General features: G+C 36.9%; 1 protein-coding gene across 2 annotated transcripts in view; it reads left to right on the top strand.

Annotated features, from left to right (window-relative positions):
• Window positions 1-16304, top strand: part of CEP128 (centrosomal protein 128) — a gene marked incomplete at both ends in the record, with an annotated part of 425269 nt that overhangs the window by 178393 nt on the left and 230572 nt on the right. For both annotated transcript variants that reach the window (XM_080707841.1, XM_080707842.1), the window contains one exon: window positions 8537-8596. In XM_080707841.1, the coding sequence (XP_080563967.1) occupies window positions 8537-8596 (60 nt within the window). The remainder of the gene's footprint in view (window positions 1-8536; window positions 8597-16304) is intronic.

Below are 16304 nucleotides of genomic sequence, written 5' to 3'. Positions count from 1 at the left end.
GTGAGAGAAAATGTGTTGTTATTCTCTTGAATTATCAGAGTCTCACTCTTGTAGCAGAAAATGTTCGAAGGAAAGAAAATGTTCTAATGAAAATATCCTTGGAGTCCAGAGACCTGGGTGTTAAATTTTTGTTGTCATGGGATATTTGTGTTGTTAATATATTACTCGCTACTGTCTGTTGGTCTCATGATAAGTGTGGAGTGTGGTCTATACAGTCTCTCTCTTAACCCCTAGTACTACCTTATCACTTAGGTACTCTGATTGGATCCAATTTAGACCTTAAGGGGTTAAATAAGTTTTTCTGACCATCCATCTAGTTAAACGCTAAACTAGGACTTCAAAATTTGGAAGTGTTACTCTGAAACCTTAAACAAAAAATAAAATAAGGCTGGGTGCGGTGGCACACACTTGAGGCTGAGACAAGGAGGAGCATGGGTTCCTTGACAGCCTCAGCTGCTTAGAGACCCCCGCCCCAAGCAACTTAATGGGACCTTGTTTCAAAATTAAGAATAAAAAGCTGGGCGTGGTGGTACCAGTTTGTAATTCCAGTATTTGGGAGGCTGAGACAATAGGATGGCAGTTTGAGGACAGCCTCAGCTACTTAGGCCCTCTACAGCTTAGTGAGACCCTGTCCCAAAATAAAGAATGAAAAATAGGGCTAATGGTATAATTCGGAGTTAGATTGCCCCTGGGTTCCATCCCCACTATCACAAAAAATTAATTAACTAATTAATTAAAGGTAACCACTATGCTATCTCTCTTTACCTTTTTAAACAAATTATATTTAGTTTATGTTTTCTATTTTAAATGGCCTACTGCTATTCAATATATAGTTGTAGCAAAATGATAAATAAAAGTGGATGTCATCATGAAAGTTTTGAATTCTCTCAGGGTAAAGACTTAATTCTGGTACTTTTGGACTGCGTGCAAAGAGCATTGCCTTGCTTGGATTTGGTATATCCATAGGCACTTCATGGTTCAGCATCACTTACAGTTGTGTTTATTTCATTTTATGATATGACAGCACTCAAATGATGCTGTTATGCTGAACTTCTTCTTTGCTTTTCAAGTATTTCTTTTTATTTTGTCTAGAACAATCTGCCCTTCTATGCTCTCTCTTGCTCCCTTTCATAAGTGGCTGTGTTAGTCAGCTTTGCATTGCTGTGACCAAAATAACTGACAAGAACAACTTAGAGGGGGAAAGATTTATTTTGGCTCATGGTTTCAGTACAGGGTGGGCTGGCTCTAAGTCAGAAACTCATGGTGGCAGGCATGGCAGGGGAATGCTGCTGAGCTCATGGCAGCAAAGACAGAGAACCAGAGACAGAAAGGAGCCAGGGACAGATGCAGTCGTGGAAGTGATGTCCCCAGTGGCTACCTCCTCCAGCCAGCCTGCCTCAGAACCCGAACCCTGCTCTACTGGGGACCGGGCTTTCAACACATGAACTTTTGGGGGGATGTTCCAGATCCAAACTATAAGTGGTGTTAAAAATAATAAACTAACTCTATTCTTATAGTCAAAGGCTTTTTAGGATTCAATTTTAATAGGAATATTTCAATTGGTAGAATTTGGTAGAGTTGATAGAATTTTCATGATTTGTATTTTCATATATTTTCCTTTAAAAACATTAGTTTGAGAAGGCTGTTAGCCTAATATGAATAGTAATTGGCTTTAAGGGTAAAACTGACTCAGGGCTTTTACAGAGCCTGTTATAATGCTGGTTCATTCTATTTTTCTGTCTAGTGCTGCCTTATGTATTTAAGACTTGTTATACTTGTTAAATAACGTGTGGCCTTGTAAGTTCTAATTTCATCTAAAAGAAGCATGTATTAACAAAATAGTATTTACTCTATATTTAATATTTATGTCAGAATAATTTTCAGCCATGTAGGAATTTAAAAAATGTAAATATTTGAAGCATGTTATATAAACCTTGTTATGGGCAATTGCAGGCAGAAATGTGGTGCATAGAGAGGTGATTGTCTAAATATTTTTCTTTATTATTTGTAGTATGGAGAATTGAACTCAGAGGCATTCTACCTTTGAGCTCTACCCCCAGCACTATTTTATTTTTTGTTTTGAAATACGGTCTTACTAGGTTGCTAGGAAACTCACTAAGTTGCTGAGGCTGCTCTATTGGGGACTGGCCTTGAATCTGTCTCAGCCTATCAAATACTGGGATCACAGGTGTGTGCCACCATATCTGGCCAATTGGCTGACTTTTCTTTTTTCTTTTTTTTCCCTTTTGGTATTGGGGGTTGAACCAGAGGAATTCTACCTCTGAGCTATATCCCTAGCCCTAGTTTTTATTTTTATTTTGAAACTGTTTTGCTAGGTTGATGAATCTCACTCTTCCTGTGGCTGTCCTTGAACCTGAGATCTTTCTGTCTCAGTTTCCTAAGTACTGGGATTACCAATACTATGCCCAGCCTGATTTTATTTCTTTTTCTTTTTCTTTTCTTTTCTTTTCTTTTCTTTTCTTTTTTTTTTTTTTTTTTTTTTTTTGGTGGTGCTGGGGTTCCTGGAAACCCTTCTATATTTGAGCTATACTCCCAGACCTATTTTATATTTTTATTTGGAAACAGGGTCTCTTAAGCCAGTGTGGCTGGCTGGTTTCAAACCTGAGTGATCCTCCTGTCTCTGGCTCCCAAGCGCGAGGATTATAAGCGTGCGCCACCATGCCTAGCTCCTGATTTTATTTCTTAATGAAGCACAAGTTATTTTTTCAGCATTTTCCCCAAATCATCCTGTGCATGCGTATGTGCGTGTGGGGGGCGAGGGAGAAAGAGAAAGACTGAGACTGGGGTATGAACAATAGGCCTTCATATTTTTTACTTTGAAATAAGGTCTTGTTTAGTTACTATGTACTGACCTTGAACCTGCCATCTTCCTGTCTCAGCCTCCTGAGTACGGGGATTATAGGTGTACATCACTGTGCCTGGTTCTTCTTATTCTTGAATAGGTTTTGAGGCCTGGAATGATTGTGGTAATTGGTCTCTACACTTCCAGAACAATAAGCGACTCCATTCAAAGTATGGATGGAATGTAAATCTAGAAGTCTACCTATATTTTATTCCAAACCTTTTTCCATTAGTAACTTCAGTTATTCTTATAAATGTGAAAAAAGAAAACCCATTAATTTATCATTTGCTCTCACCTCAAGGAAACCACTAAAGTATTTATTAAAAATAAAATTAAGCGCTTTGTAATTTATAGCTCAATGGGAGAGTGTTGGGAGAATTATGTGAAATGTTTTTTAAAGGCCAATTATTTTGATTTTTTTTGTTGTTTTTTATTTTTCAAATATTGCTGATGAAGTTTAACAGCTTTATGTAGAGAATAACTATTCTGTAGAATAGTTAAATAATAGATTTGTAACTAATGAGCTTGGTTCTGGGGAATAGTGATTTTATTTCTAATTGTGTTTTATATATGTTTTTAACCACATTCGTTATTTATTTCACTTTAGTAAATGCATGTAACATTTTGGAAGCCAGAGACAGTCATACATTAAATTACCACCATTATAAGGCCGGGTGTGGTGGCACATACTTGTAATCCCTGCGCTTGGGAGGCGGAGACAGGAGGATCGCGTAGGTTTGGTGTCAGTCGCTCTGGTTTAAGAGACCCTGTTTCCAAATAAAAAAGTATAAAAGAGATCTGGGAGTGTAGCCCAAAGGTAGAAGGGTTTCCAGGAACCCCAGTACCACCCCCCAAAAGAAATTACCACCATTATAAAACATTTAGAAAAGTGTCTGCATTAGGGATTTCTCATTCACATAGGCCAATCTTAGAAAATTCTACAGCACAACTAATAAAAAAAATGGTTTTTTGTAATACGTTCCCATATACACATAGGTTTTCTTTCTTTTTCTAGTGACAGACACCTGCTCTAGTGCTCTTGTCATTGATAGACCTGAAAGCTTGTTTATTGAGGATGATATCTTGACATGCATTACTACTGGGGTATTGAATATGTTCCGTGTGATAGACACTGTGTGCTTACACCTATTTTATTTGATCTGCCTCATGAGGTACTTTTTCTACCTTACAGGTGATAATCTAAAACTTAGAGAAATTATGCCATATCACTTACAAGTGGTTAAGGCTGTTCTCTTAAATATAAAATCATACATAAATCTGTGAAGCAAATAAAGAAATGGACATTACTTGTATTTATTAAATTGATTTTTTTTATTGGTGCACTGTATTCATACATCATAGTAGGATACATACTTTTGTAGACATACATGCACACTTTTCCCAGTCAGCCCCCACCCAATCCCCACCCCATTCTCTCCCTATCCCTCCCTCCCATGCCTGGCTTACTAGTTGACATCTAGTATTATGGCAATTTATCTAAAATTAAAAATGATAATCTCACATAACAGTTTCATTTGTCTGATACCAAGCTTTTGATGACTTAAAGATAACATTTCAATATTTCTTTTTGCTTTCTTTCTTACCAGAGAATATTTTTTTCTATTTTTTAGGTGAAACTATCATATATTTATATATTTATTTTTCAGAAAAAAATCTATCCTAATATGGAATATGGACTCTAGGTACCCACAACGATCTTGAAAAAGAACAAAGCTAGAAGATATATATTTTCTGATTTCAAACCATATAAAGCTACAATAATTGAAACAGTGTAGTACTATTCTAAAGGCAGATATATAAACCACTGGAGTTAAATAAAAGCCTAGAGCTAAATTCTTCCCTATATTGTCAAGTTATTTTTGACAAGGTTTCCATGAACATTTGGTGGTGGAAATAATAATCTTTTAACTAAATATTGTTAAAAATAATAATTACATGGAAAAGAATAAAATTGAACCCTTACCTAATCCGATAAACAAATATTAACTCAAAATAGATAATAGACCTAAATATAAATCTTAAGACTATAAACTTTTAGGAGAAAATCTGGGTCATTAAACCTCACAACATTGAAATTGGCAGTGATTTCTTGGTTATGATTTCAATGGCACAGGCAACAGAGGAGTATACAAACTCCCTAAAAAATAAAAAATATTGTATATCCAAAGACAATGTAAACAGAGTTAACAGTTACTAATAGAATGGGATAAAATATTTCCAATTGCTATATCTGAAGGTATATTAATATTCCAACTAGAAATCCTAAAAATTAACAACAATAAAGGCAAACAATACCCTTTAGAGATAGGTAAAAGACTAACATAAATAATGAATCTCCACAGATAACCAATCTTAGTTGTCTGTTGGATGGAAAATCTTGTTTCTCTAGTTCTGGAGTGTGTTACCTATTTCTTCTTTGTAGTTAATCTCTTTGAGTATTTTCTCTAGTGCTGGTTTTGAAGACATAAATTCCTTCAGTTTCTGTTTGTCATGGAAGCTTCTTATTTCTCCATCTAATTTGATAGAAAGTTTTGCTGGGTAGGAAATTTTTGGCTGGAAGTTGTTTTCTTTCAGAATTGGGAATATGTTACTCCAAGCCCTTCTTGCTCTCATGACTTGGTTTGGGAAGTCTGGAGTGATTCTAATTGGTTTGCCTCTGAATGTCACTTGGCCCTTTGCTTTTGTTGCCTTTAAGATTCTCTGCTTGGCTTCCACATTGGTCATTTTGACAATTATGTGGCGTGGGGATCCTTTTCTCCGATCCTGTCTAAAGGGAGTTCTATACGTTTCCTGGACCTGCGTATCGACCTCTTGCTCTATGTCTGGAAAATTTTCTGCTATTACTTCCTTGAAGAGATTGTTGATCCCTTTAGTTTCACTTTCTTTTCCCTCCTCTATTCCAATTATTCTTAGGTTAGCTCTCTTAAAATGGGCCCATATTTCTTCAATATCAGATTCCTGCTGTTGGATATTTTTTCCTAGATTAGAAACTATGCGTTCATTTGTGGAATGATCATCTTCTAAGAGCGAGATTCTGTTCTCCATGTGTTCTAATCGGTTGTTTGTGCTTTGAATTGAGGCCTTTACTTCATTAATTGCATCCTTTATCTCTTTTTGGCTCTCTCTGAGTTCTTTTCGAAGCACCTCTATTATTTCTACAGTTATTTTCCTGATTTGATCTTCTAGAAATCTCTGATTTTCAGTTTTATCGGATTCTGATGTTGTGGGGTTGTGGGCATTCATTGCTCCAGTATTATTCCTCTTTCCCATGATTTCGGATGTTTGTGCCTTCTCTGGGTTCTTCCCTTGGGTCACTATGACTTCCCTTATGGTGTTCTGGATCTCGAGTCAGTAGTATCTCAGACCCCACTACTCCTTTACTGGGTTGTATCACAGAGTCTCCGACCCAGAGAGTCGATAGAGGCTGCTTTAGACTGTGGGGGGTGCCAGGTTGCAAGTTCTCCTATGGTGTGATATCTCTGCCACCGCCCTTCCCCCACTGGGTCAAGTCCCAGGGAGTACAGTACTGGGATTTCTCCTCTGTGGCCCGCAGTTTGACTTACTGTTCTTGAGTACGCAGATGTAGCTGTACTGGCCTCGCTGAATTCGCTGCTGCTGCCGCCGGTGGCAATATGGCACCGCTGCTACGTCCTCGGCTGTGGGGCTGGCGTTTTTCTTCTTGATTTTGATTTCTACTCTGAATCCCTGCAGCGTGTGCTGAGCTCGGCCACTGGGAGCTTTAGATGCTCTCTGCGCAGAGAAATCCCGCCTAGCTGTTCCGCAGTGGGTCACCTCGGCTTGCTGTAGCCGTCCCGTGAATTCACCGGTGCCGCCAGCAGTATGGCGCTGCTGCCGCGTCTGCTGCGTCCTCGGGCGTGAGGCCGGTGTATCTCCTCTGTGGCTCTGTTCTCAGTCCGCTTTCTCTCTGGAGCCTGGTGATTTTTTGTTTCACTGGTTATGGTGTTTTCTGGTAATGAAAGGCGCTGATTTTGTGGTAATGGAGATTTGTTGTTAGCGGGGCTCTTAAGCCCCGCTTTTCTCGGTCGCCATCTTCCTGGAAGTCCAATTAAATTGTTTTTTATATCAATGTTGAGCACTACATATTAGGTCAGTGAACATTTTATTGAGATATAAGATAGTCAAATGAAAAAAAAGGGAAAGTATGTTCTGACTGATCAATGACAAATGGATGTTTGCTCATATTCAGCAACATTGTAGACAAGTATAAGAGGAGAAAAATATTGAGAACTAGGGAAATCAGAAAAAATTTTATCGAGAAAGCAGAGATTGCCTGAGATTTAGAGAGAGATAAATATTGGTTGCAAGTATGCAACACTTTTGCTTTTGATATCTTTTAGACTAATTATATACATACATTGTATGTGTAAAATAATTAATGATATTCTTAGAGGGAAGTAAACTACCAGACCAGAAGGTATAGAAGTACTGAAGAATAGGAATAGACATTTCTGCAGAGAAAGAGGATATATTTAAACGGAATAATGTCTCGAAAAAGATACTGCAAAATATCATATATATCATAGGGATTAAAGAAAGTAAGAATAAGGAAGTTGTGTTTACAACTATAAAGTTATTGACAACCCTTGATTTAATTTTAATTCTGGAGTGAGGCAAAACCAGATGTCAAGGTATTTTATAAATGAGTCCCTGTGAAGAAGATTACGGCAGATAGGTCTCCTCCTTCACTCCATTAATGTTCCTCCTCCTTTGTCTGGAGTCCTTCCTGTGTCCCAATTTCTCCTTAGCTTCTGCATATGAGAGAGAACATCCAGTATTTCACTTTTTATGACTGGCTAATCTCATTTAGCATATATTCTCCAGTTCCATCCATTTCCATGCAAATGACATAATTTTGTTCTTTATAGCTGAGCAGAATCCCATTGTGTGTATATCCCATAGTTCTGTAATCCAATTTTCTTTTGGTAGACATCTTGGGTGGTCCCCTCAGGTGAGAACGGAGGAGGGCTCAGTGAGTACTGTGTGTATGCGTGCCACTATCTCTCTGAACTTCAGCAAGATGTATGATTACAATACAATAATATAAAAGAAAAAGGGCAGATAATATAGACAACAATTTATCCTCGAGTTTTCTTACTATCGTGAACTATAAAGCTATATTTGCATGAAGTTTTGATGAGTTTTTGATTGTTCTTCACAGTCATTAATGAATCAAAATGACCCTCATAGTATTAAAGAAGGACAGAAATACATTACATGGAATAAGAGCCTGAGGAATGGTAGTGAATGCCTGCAATCCTAGCATTTGCAGGCTGAAACAGGAGGGTCACAGGTTTGAGGCCAGCTTCAGCAACTTAGGGAGATTCTTAGGATCTTAGGAAGACCCTGTTTCAAAGTAAAAAGTAGAATAGGGCTTGAGCTGGAGCTCAAGGTAGAGCTCCAGGTTCAGTCCCCAGTACCAATAAATAAATAAATAAATAAATAAATAAATAAATAAATAGATAAACTCATAAATAGGCACTTAAAAATGATGGTTTGGAACTGATCAAATACTTGCTATAAACTTTTTTTTTAAATCCTTAAGTTTAGAGACTAAATTTTGAATGCTTTGGTGATGACCTTATTTATGTCAGAGTAAAATCTATTTGTAACACTCTTTCTTCTTTTTTACAGGTTTTATCCTCTGGTCCTGAAATACATTATGACCCACATCGCTGGTTAGCAGAAAGCAAGGTAAATTACCCTTGCTCATCCTAAGTTTATCATAATATGTATGATCTTCAAGGGCTCCTATTTGGCTTATTCATACGTTTTGTGATATAACTGAACATATGAATCTGAAATCTTTGTAGGAGAAGGTATCCTAACAGTGCACTTAATAAACCTCTATGCTTCTCATTTACCATTTGTAAGTTAGGTTACATACATAGGAATAGAACGAGAGGATGAAGGAAGACAAAACTATGGAGATTTTAAGAATCAGTTGCTATAGAAACAGAGTCTTCTGCTTTTTCCATGGACTGGGAATGTCTCTGGAGGTATACAAAGGTCAGGGCAGTTGGGACAAATCTTCATTTCATACTTACACACTTAATTTACTTTAGTTCCTTGGGTTAGACACTAACCAAGCTGCCAACTCCACATGACTCCAGAAGATCCCTTCACTTCTGAGGGTGTTGTTTACAAAACGAGAGGTTTGGACTTGATTTTCTAAAGATAAATTCCACTCCTCATGGTTCTTTGGCATTGCGGTTTAAATTTAATGGAAGGTAAGCAAATATAAAGAGGAAGAACCTTCTAATTTTTCAAAAGGACTCTACTATACCATGAGATAAATGCAAGGTAATTTTATATATCAAATCAACTTGCAAAGTATATAGATTTTATGACGGTTTTGTTGTAAGACTTTAGTCAAGTATCAACTCTTATGCACTTGCATTTCTTTGTAGACTTGTTCTGCTTCATTTTCCTAATATTGAAAACCGTTCGTCTCATTTAGATTTCATAAGAAAACCTGTGCCATACACATCAACCCTTATACCCAATTTGGTTTTTATTATAAGAACTTTTACGTTTTGTTCATTATCCTTGTTTAAAAAATAAGCAACGTGTTCACTGCTCTGTGGAGAATGACGAACCAGAGGACATGCCGAGTCCGGCTCACAGTGTCATGCCATTACACACGCTGTCTTCTGAGTTGCTGCTGGTTCAGACAAGATTGAGCGTATGATATTTTGTGTCACACACTGTGGATATAAGGGTTAGCGAGCCATGCATTTTGGTCCCCTATAGTGTAAACCCAATTAGGGAGAATGGAGATATAAATAAATGTAAAAATCTTTGTATCTATTTTGCTATCTCATTTCTGGCCAGAGACTTCTGTTGTTTTTTAATACAGCATCTTTCTTTCTTTTTTTTTTTTTTTTGTTTCCCTAACTCCATAATTCTGACAAGAGCAATGTACTTGGTATTTTCTTTCAAGTTAAAATTTTTATCATTTCGGAACAGAAAGCTTTCACTGCTGTGGTTCAGTTAAATTATGAGAACCAGAGATGACTCTTAATCATAGCTCTTTAATTTGGAAGCTAGTGAGCAGTTTTCCCTTATCATTTAATGGGATTGAACTTCTGATCAGACCGTTTTAATACTGCATGAGACAACTGTTCTTCTACATTGTAAAAGGGTTGTGATAAAAAATAGCACCCTGGTCAACTGACTAAGAAGGAATTGAATCTATTTACTAGAAAGATGGCTTTGGTTATTGATGTGCTACAATACTGTAATTCCCATGAACTATGACTTGACAGCTCTATAAGTATTGAAGATAAGATCTGACATCAGAGGACAAAAACTGTATGGAAAGTAGAATTGCTATTCAGTTAGTCCTTGCTGACATCTTGCAATATTGGAAAGACCTCTGAGGGCATTTGGTAATTGTTTTCATAAATCTGCTAAATGAATTTCTTCTGTTAGTGTTAATTCTAGAAGAACTAGCAGATCGGGTGGGGATTTTATCACTGTTGCTCTGTTGGTTTTGGTGTATAAGGTAAACATGAAGTCTACCTTAGAGTTGGGCCAGAGTCACAGATAAAGTAACCAATGTAAGGTCAAGATAAGACATTATAGGAAGGAAGCAGGTTGGGATGGTTGTTAAGGAATGCTAGGCAGGGATTTCCCATTGATTAGGGTTATGTTTTTGTCATCGATTCTACCAAGGCCTGTAAAGGCCAAATTGTATTCACTTTAACAGAGAATTTGCTGAGTAACTCTATGTCCTTGATACTCTGTTATGCACAGTGGGCCTAAAAGTGAGTAGGACATGATTTTATCTTTGAGAAAACTGCTTTGTTTGAAAAAATGCATCCACACATGCAGGCAATTTCAATACGATATGTAAGAGATAGGAGAGTGTAGAAGCTGCTATGGAAGCTGCTGCTGCAGATAAATCTTGAAGCTACCCAGGAAAGCGGGAAAGCCCATGATTCAGAGAAGACAATTCTAGCAATGGCATGGCATGGTAGAGAAATAAAATTGTAAGTAAAAAAAAAAAAAAAAAAAAAAAAAGCCAAGTCATTTTGCAAGAGCAGAATATGAAAGGGAGAGACAGAATGTCAGAGGAAGAAGCTGTCGGCAGAGGCAGGGGATGTTGGAGAAGAGCTTTATCTGTCATTTCCAGGATCTTGTGTGGCACACCTGCACTTAGTGAAGAATCACAAAGGAATTTTTAGTAAGAGAGCGACATGCTCATGTTTATATTTTAGAAGTATCACCCTGATAGTGATGTGAAAGGTGGATTAGAGGTGTAAGATCGAAGTCAGGAAGACAAGAGGCTTTTCCTGTAATGTCGGTGAGGTTGGATGACAGTCTGATCTAAGGAAATTGTTCAGATTCAAAAGTAAGACAAGACAGGAATATTATTTTGGTGATAACTGTAATGATTGATGCTATGTCAGAAGGTGATGACAAGGAGCTATCTGGATTTTCAAGTCAAATTGGAAGACTTCAGGGAAGTGTTGATAGGTGAATGAATGGGCATGTAGAGTTCTAGGCAGGCAGACTAGAGGAGGTATTGAAAGTCATTCTACTCAGAATGTTTGGTTTGCACAGGAAGGGCCAAAGAGAAGCAAGTACACAGGCATAGACCTGAGATTAGGTTCTAATCATGAAAAGAAATGGAAAGTAGCAAAAATGTTCACAATGAGATTATAGCAACTGCTTCACAAATCTAGAGCTGACAGGCGCTCCCTCAGGATGGAGAAGCACTATTGATCCCAGATCGTACATTACTGTTTGTGGTAGCGAATAAAGGAAATCTGATGTTCCCTGCTCTTCTGCACAGGACAAGATCCTGAGTGCCCTGCCATTTGCACATTTGATTCTAGGATTCCAGTATTAAGTATTCCCTTAAGACACAAAAAGATGAATTCAATATACTTCTTTGACCATATAAAGCTATTCTCTTTCTCTCCCTCTCCCTCCCTCTCTCCCCCACCCCTCTCTCTTTTGAGGATGAAACCTAGGGCATTCTACCTCTGAGCTACACCCTCAGCCCTATTTTTTATTCTTTATTTTGAAACAGCGTCTCACTGAGTTGCAAAGGGCCCCACTAAGTAGTAGTTGAGGCTGTCTTCGAACCACCATCCTCCTGTCTCAGCCTTCCAAATGCTGGGATTACAAGCGTGCGCCATCACACCCAGCTACACTCTTTTTGACATCACTATATTGAAAATCCCCGCCTACTCTTTTCTTTCTGTAGTCTGTAAGCTTTGGAAGGGAAATCCTCTGTTTTTCCTGTTCTTCATTACCATTTTGGCACCATTACAGTGCCCACATAAAGGCTCAACGTAGTTCTCAGACAGCCTCAGCTACTTAGGAGGGGCCTTAACAACTCAGTGAGATCCTGTTTCAAAACTAAAAAGACTAAAAAATAGGCCTGGGAGTATAGCTCGGTGGTAGAATGCCCCTGGGTTCCCTAATACTGGGGGAAAAAAACAGAGTAGTTATATTGGGCTTTTGTATTATTCCACTCAGGTTACTCTCTTGACTTAAAAATTACAGGAGAGAAACCAACAATAAGATGAGATTTAAATAAGTAAAATATTTCTCCAGTATTGCTTTTATTTGATCAGAGGTGTAAACTTTCAAGATTACTTTGGTAAGAACTACAGTCGTAGCTTTTGGAGGAAAGGAGTTCTGTGTTCTGCTCTTTGGCATCTCTCCTGGGAGTCACACTTTTTATAGTATAATCCATTGTAGGCATTGGTAAGCATTTGCATTTCCTTCTCAGACAACTGAAGCAGCTTCAGAGATCCTGTTGTTTGAAATCTATGTCTTGCAGAGATGACTGAGGCTTAGGTAATGAGTTTTAGCAAAGGACATAGCCACTGAGAAGGGTTTAAAACTTGAGTTTTTGAACTTTGTGCCAATGTTTCTCTCTATTGTTTATGTAATCTAGATGTGAATATGAACTTTTACACTTACTTTTTGTCTTACTTTTTACACTTACATTGTCTTTTCTGTGACATGAATATTTCAGACCAGCCTTTGTATAAGAAGTATTGTACCTGGTGTATTTAGTTCTTGTTGAAGAATCTGAATAATACTCTAGTTTTTATCCATCTAATACAGAAAATATTATACCCATTATCTTGATTCATTTGTTAGAAATACACTTTAGATTTGGTACATAGAATACATACTTTTAGTTCAAATGAGAAGGTATATTATGGTTTAAAATATGTAATGTTGTGGAGATTTTAAAATTTCTTTTTGATTTTATTAATAGCTAAGTAAAAATGTAGAAAAAGTGTTCACTTAGATTATAATTATATTTTTAGGGTATATGGTTTTAGTTTTTGCTGTTCTGGGTGATTTCTTGCTTGATGGCCCAGCATAATCTTAAAAGTTGCTCTTCTCTGTCTTTTTGTCTGGTTCTTATATAAACATTTTCTTTCAAAATATTTTTAGAGTTTTGATAAAGAAAGCACAGTAGTTTAAGCAATAGAACTATGGGTTCTAATATTATTGAGAACTCTATAAGCTATAATCTGTTCATTTGAATTTTCTGTTTTTAGCTTTGAATCATTTCTTAGTAACTTTATTATTATGGTAAATATCACTCAGTAGAGGATTCTCTGAGATGAAAAAGATCATTGTGACAGTTTTACAAGATACTTATGAATATTTCTACCTAATTGAAAGCTGGCAAAAAAGTATATTATTTTGAGATTCTCTATTTGGGTTCATTTAGCAGTACTTGCTGATATAGATAAATAAATGAGCCTATTATATAATCTGTAAAATGCTCCTGTGAGTGTTTAATAGAATGTTTTTTTCTCTATGATTAATAGCCTTGTCAGCTAATTATTATTTGGAATTGTTAAAGTTATTCCTGTACCATGTTTCATGATGCTTCCCCAGTATACTTAATGAAGATGCTGGATATTTATCTAACAAACTCTGCTTCACATAATTGATTATTGGTTGATTACATTTCCACAAATTGGTATTTTGTTTTGGATTAATAACATATTCTATATACATATTCAATTCATAACAAGAATCTAGCCCTAATCTGTTTTATTTTGTTTGGCAATGGAAGAATTGCTTCACAGGAATCAATGAAGCTATTAGCCGAACACTTGTTAGTCTGCTTTGCATGCCTTAACAAGGTGCCATAGGCTGGTGGCTTATTTTCTCACAGATCTGGAAGCTGAACGTTCAAGATTGAGGGGAGGATTTGATTTCCAGAGAGCTCTCTCTTCCTGGTTGTAGAAGGCCATTTTTCCTCTGTGACTTCACTTAGCATTTCTTTTATATGTGCTCTGATAAACTGGAATCTCTTCCTCTTCTTAGAAGGATACCAGGCCTGTTGGGTTAGGGCCCCACCCTTATCACCTTTGTTAAGCTTCATGACTTTGCTAAAGGCCCCGTTTTTATGTGTAGTCGCACTTCGGATTCTGAGTGAAGCCGAGGCCTCCTATGTGAATTTTGGGAGGATAATTTCATACCATAGGGATTTTGTGGAGTTTTATTTTTTTTTTGAGTGGGGGCTATTGTTTAATTTTGTTTTTTAATGGATTATCATTGCAAAAAAAAAAACCAGTTTGTTATTTTTCTATTACCACTTCTTATCAGTAGTAGTGACCTTAAGTAGTAAAAAATAAGGATCAACGATTGGAATGGAGTACGTAGGAAAGCACTGAGCAAAGGGAAGTGTGAATTCTTTTTTTTTAATTTTTTTATTGGTGCATTATATTCATACATCATATTGGGGTAAAAAAAACTTGTGTGTACATACATGTACATACACATCATTGATTTAACCCCTACCCAATTCCCACCCCATTCCCTCCTTCCCTTGCTTGGCTTAGTGGTTGACTTCGATATGTTTAAGTACATTGTGTGTTTTATAGATTTTCCTCCTACCCCTCCTTTCTCCTCCTTTAGGTCGTCTTGTTTGCTCCTCTATAGGATTTCCTTTTTCATTTAGAGTTCCTCCTATGACCCATTTCTCCCTAGCTCTCACATATTAGGGAAAGCATCTGATTTCTTATTTTTTGTGACTGACTAATTACACTTAGCATAATGTCCTCCGGTTCCATCCATTTCTCTGAAAATGATGTAATTGAGTTTTTTTTTTTTTAATGGCTGAGTAAAATTCCATTGTGTGTATATCCCACAGTTTTGTAATCCATTCATCTGTTGATGGACATCTTGGCTGGTTCTATAGTTTGGCTATGGTGAATCATTTTTTATATTTGCAGTTAAGTTACTGGGTAAAAACAGTCTAGATCAAACCAAAGGATGGAAACAGGTGACCCCTAGTGATTAATTTTGTTTTTCCCTCATAGGTTTTAAAAAATTGAGTCATTAATGGTTATTTAAAACATCAGGTAATTACAGAGTTATTATATGAAATTTGTTTTGAGACATACGATCTGATAAAACTATGCTTTCCTTTTCATGTTAATTTAAGAAAATAGAGGTGAGAAGAACTTTGGACCCTGTCATTTTAGAAAGGTGTCTGCACATAGCTGGACTAGCCCCTGCCATTCCTCTTTGTTGTTGTTGTTGTTGTTGTTGTTATTATTATTATTATTATTATTATTATTATTATTATTATTTTCGATAATGGGGATTGAACCTATGGGTATTCTACCTGCAAGCAACACCCCCAGCTCTATCTATTATTATTATTTTTAAAAAAGTTTTTGCAGTACTGGGGATAGAACCTGGGGAATTTTACCTCTGAGCTACACCCACAGCTTTATTTTTTATTCTTGATTTTGAAACAGGGTCTCACTGAGTTGCAAAGGGCTTCACTAAGTAGCCAAGGTTGGCCGCAAACCCAGATCCTCCTGTCTCAGCCTCTCAAATGCCGGGATTACAAGCATGCACCACCACATCCAGTTTTTATGTATTATTTTGAAACAAGCTATTGCTTAGTTGGTAAGGCTGACTTCAACCCTGGGATCTTCCTGTCTCAGCCTCCCCAGTTTTGGGATTGCACCACCATGCTCAGCTCCTGCTATTTCATTATTGATTCCCAGCAGAGAAGGCTTGTGTTACTTGGCCTTCTGCTTGCCCTGTTATTTTTCGTAGAATAGATTTCAGAGAAATGGATATATTTCTTGTATTCATGTGTAGTTCAAAATGGTAAGACAGTAAAACAATAGCTTAAATGAGTAGTATATTTCAAGAAAAACAATATTTTCCCCCTTTTCTCTTCTTCCTGTTTATTGCATGGCACTTAATTCTACATTATTACCTCATAGTGCAGGTGGCCTTCCTATTGACAGGAGGTTAAAAGACTGACTTCTGTTTTGTTTTTCTCTTGTATATGGTTGACTGCAAGTCACATACCTTTTATCAATCCATGTTCCATTTATTTTTTATTATTTATTTATTTTGGTGGTACTGGGGTTCCTGGAAACCCTTC

The sequence above is a fragment of the Muscardinus avellanarius genome (assembly GCF_963383645.1).
Source record: "Muscardinus avellanarius genome assembly, chromosome: 12".
NCBI classification, from domain to species: Eukaryota; Metazoa; Chordata; class Mammalia; order Rodentia; family Gliridae; genus Muscardinus; species Muscardinus avellanarius.
Note: the sequence above shows the minus strand (reverse complement) of the source record. Positions and strands in the feature narration are given on the sequence as shown.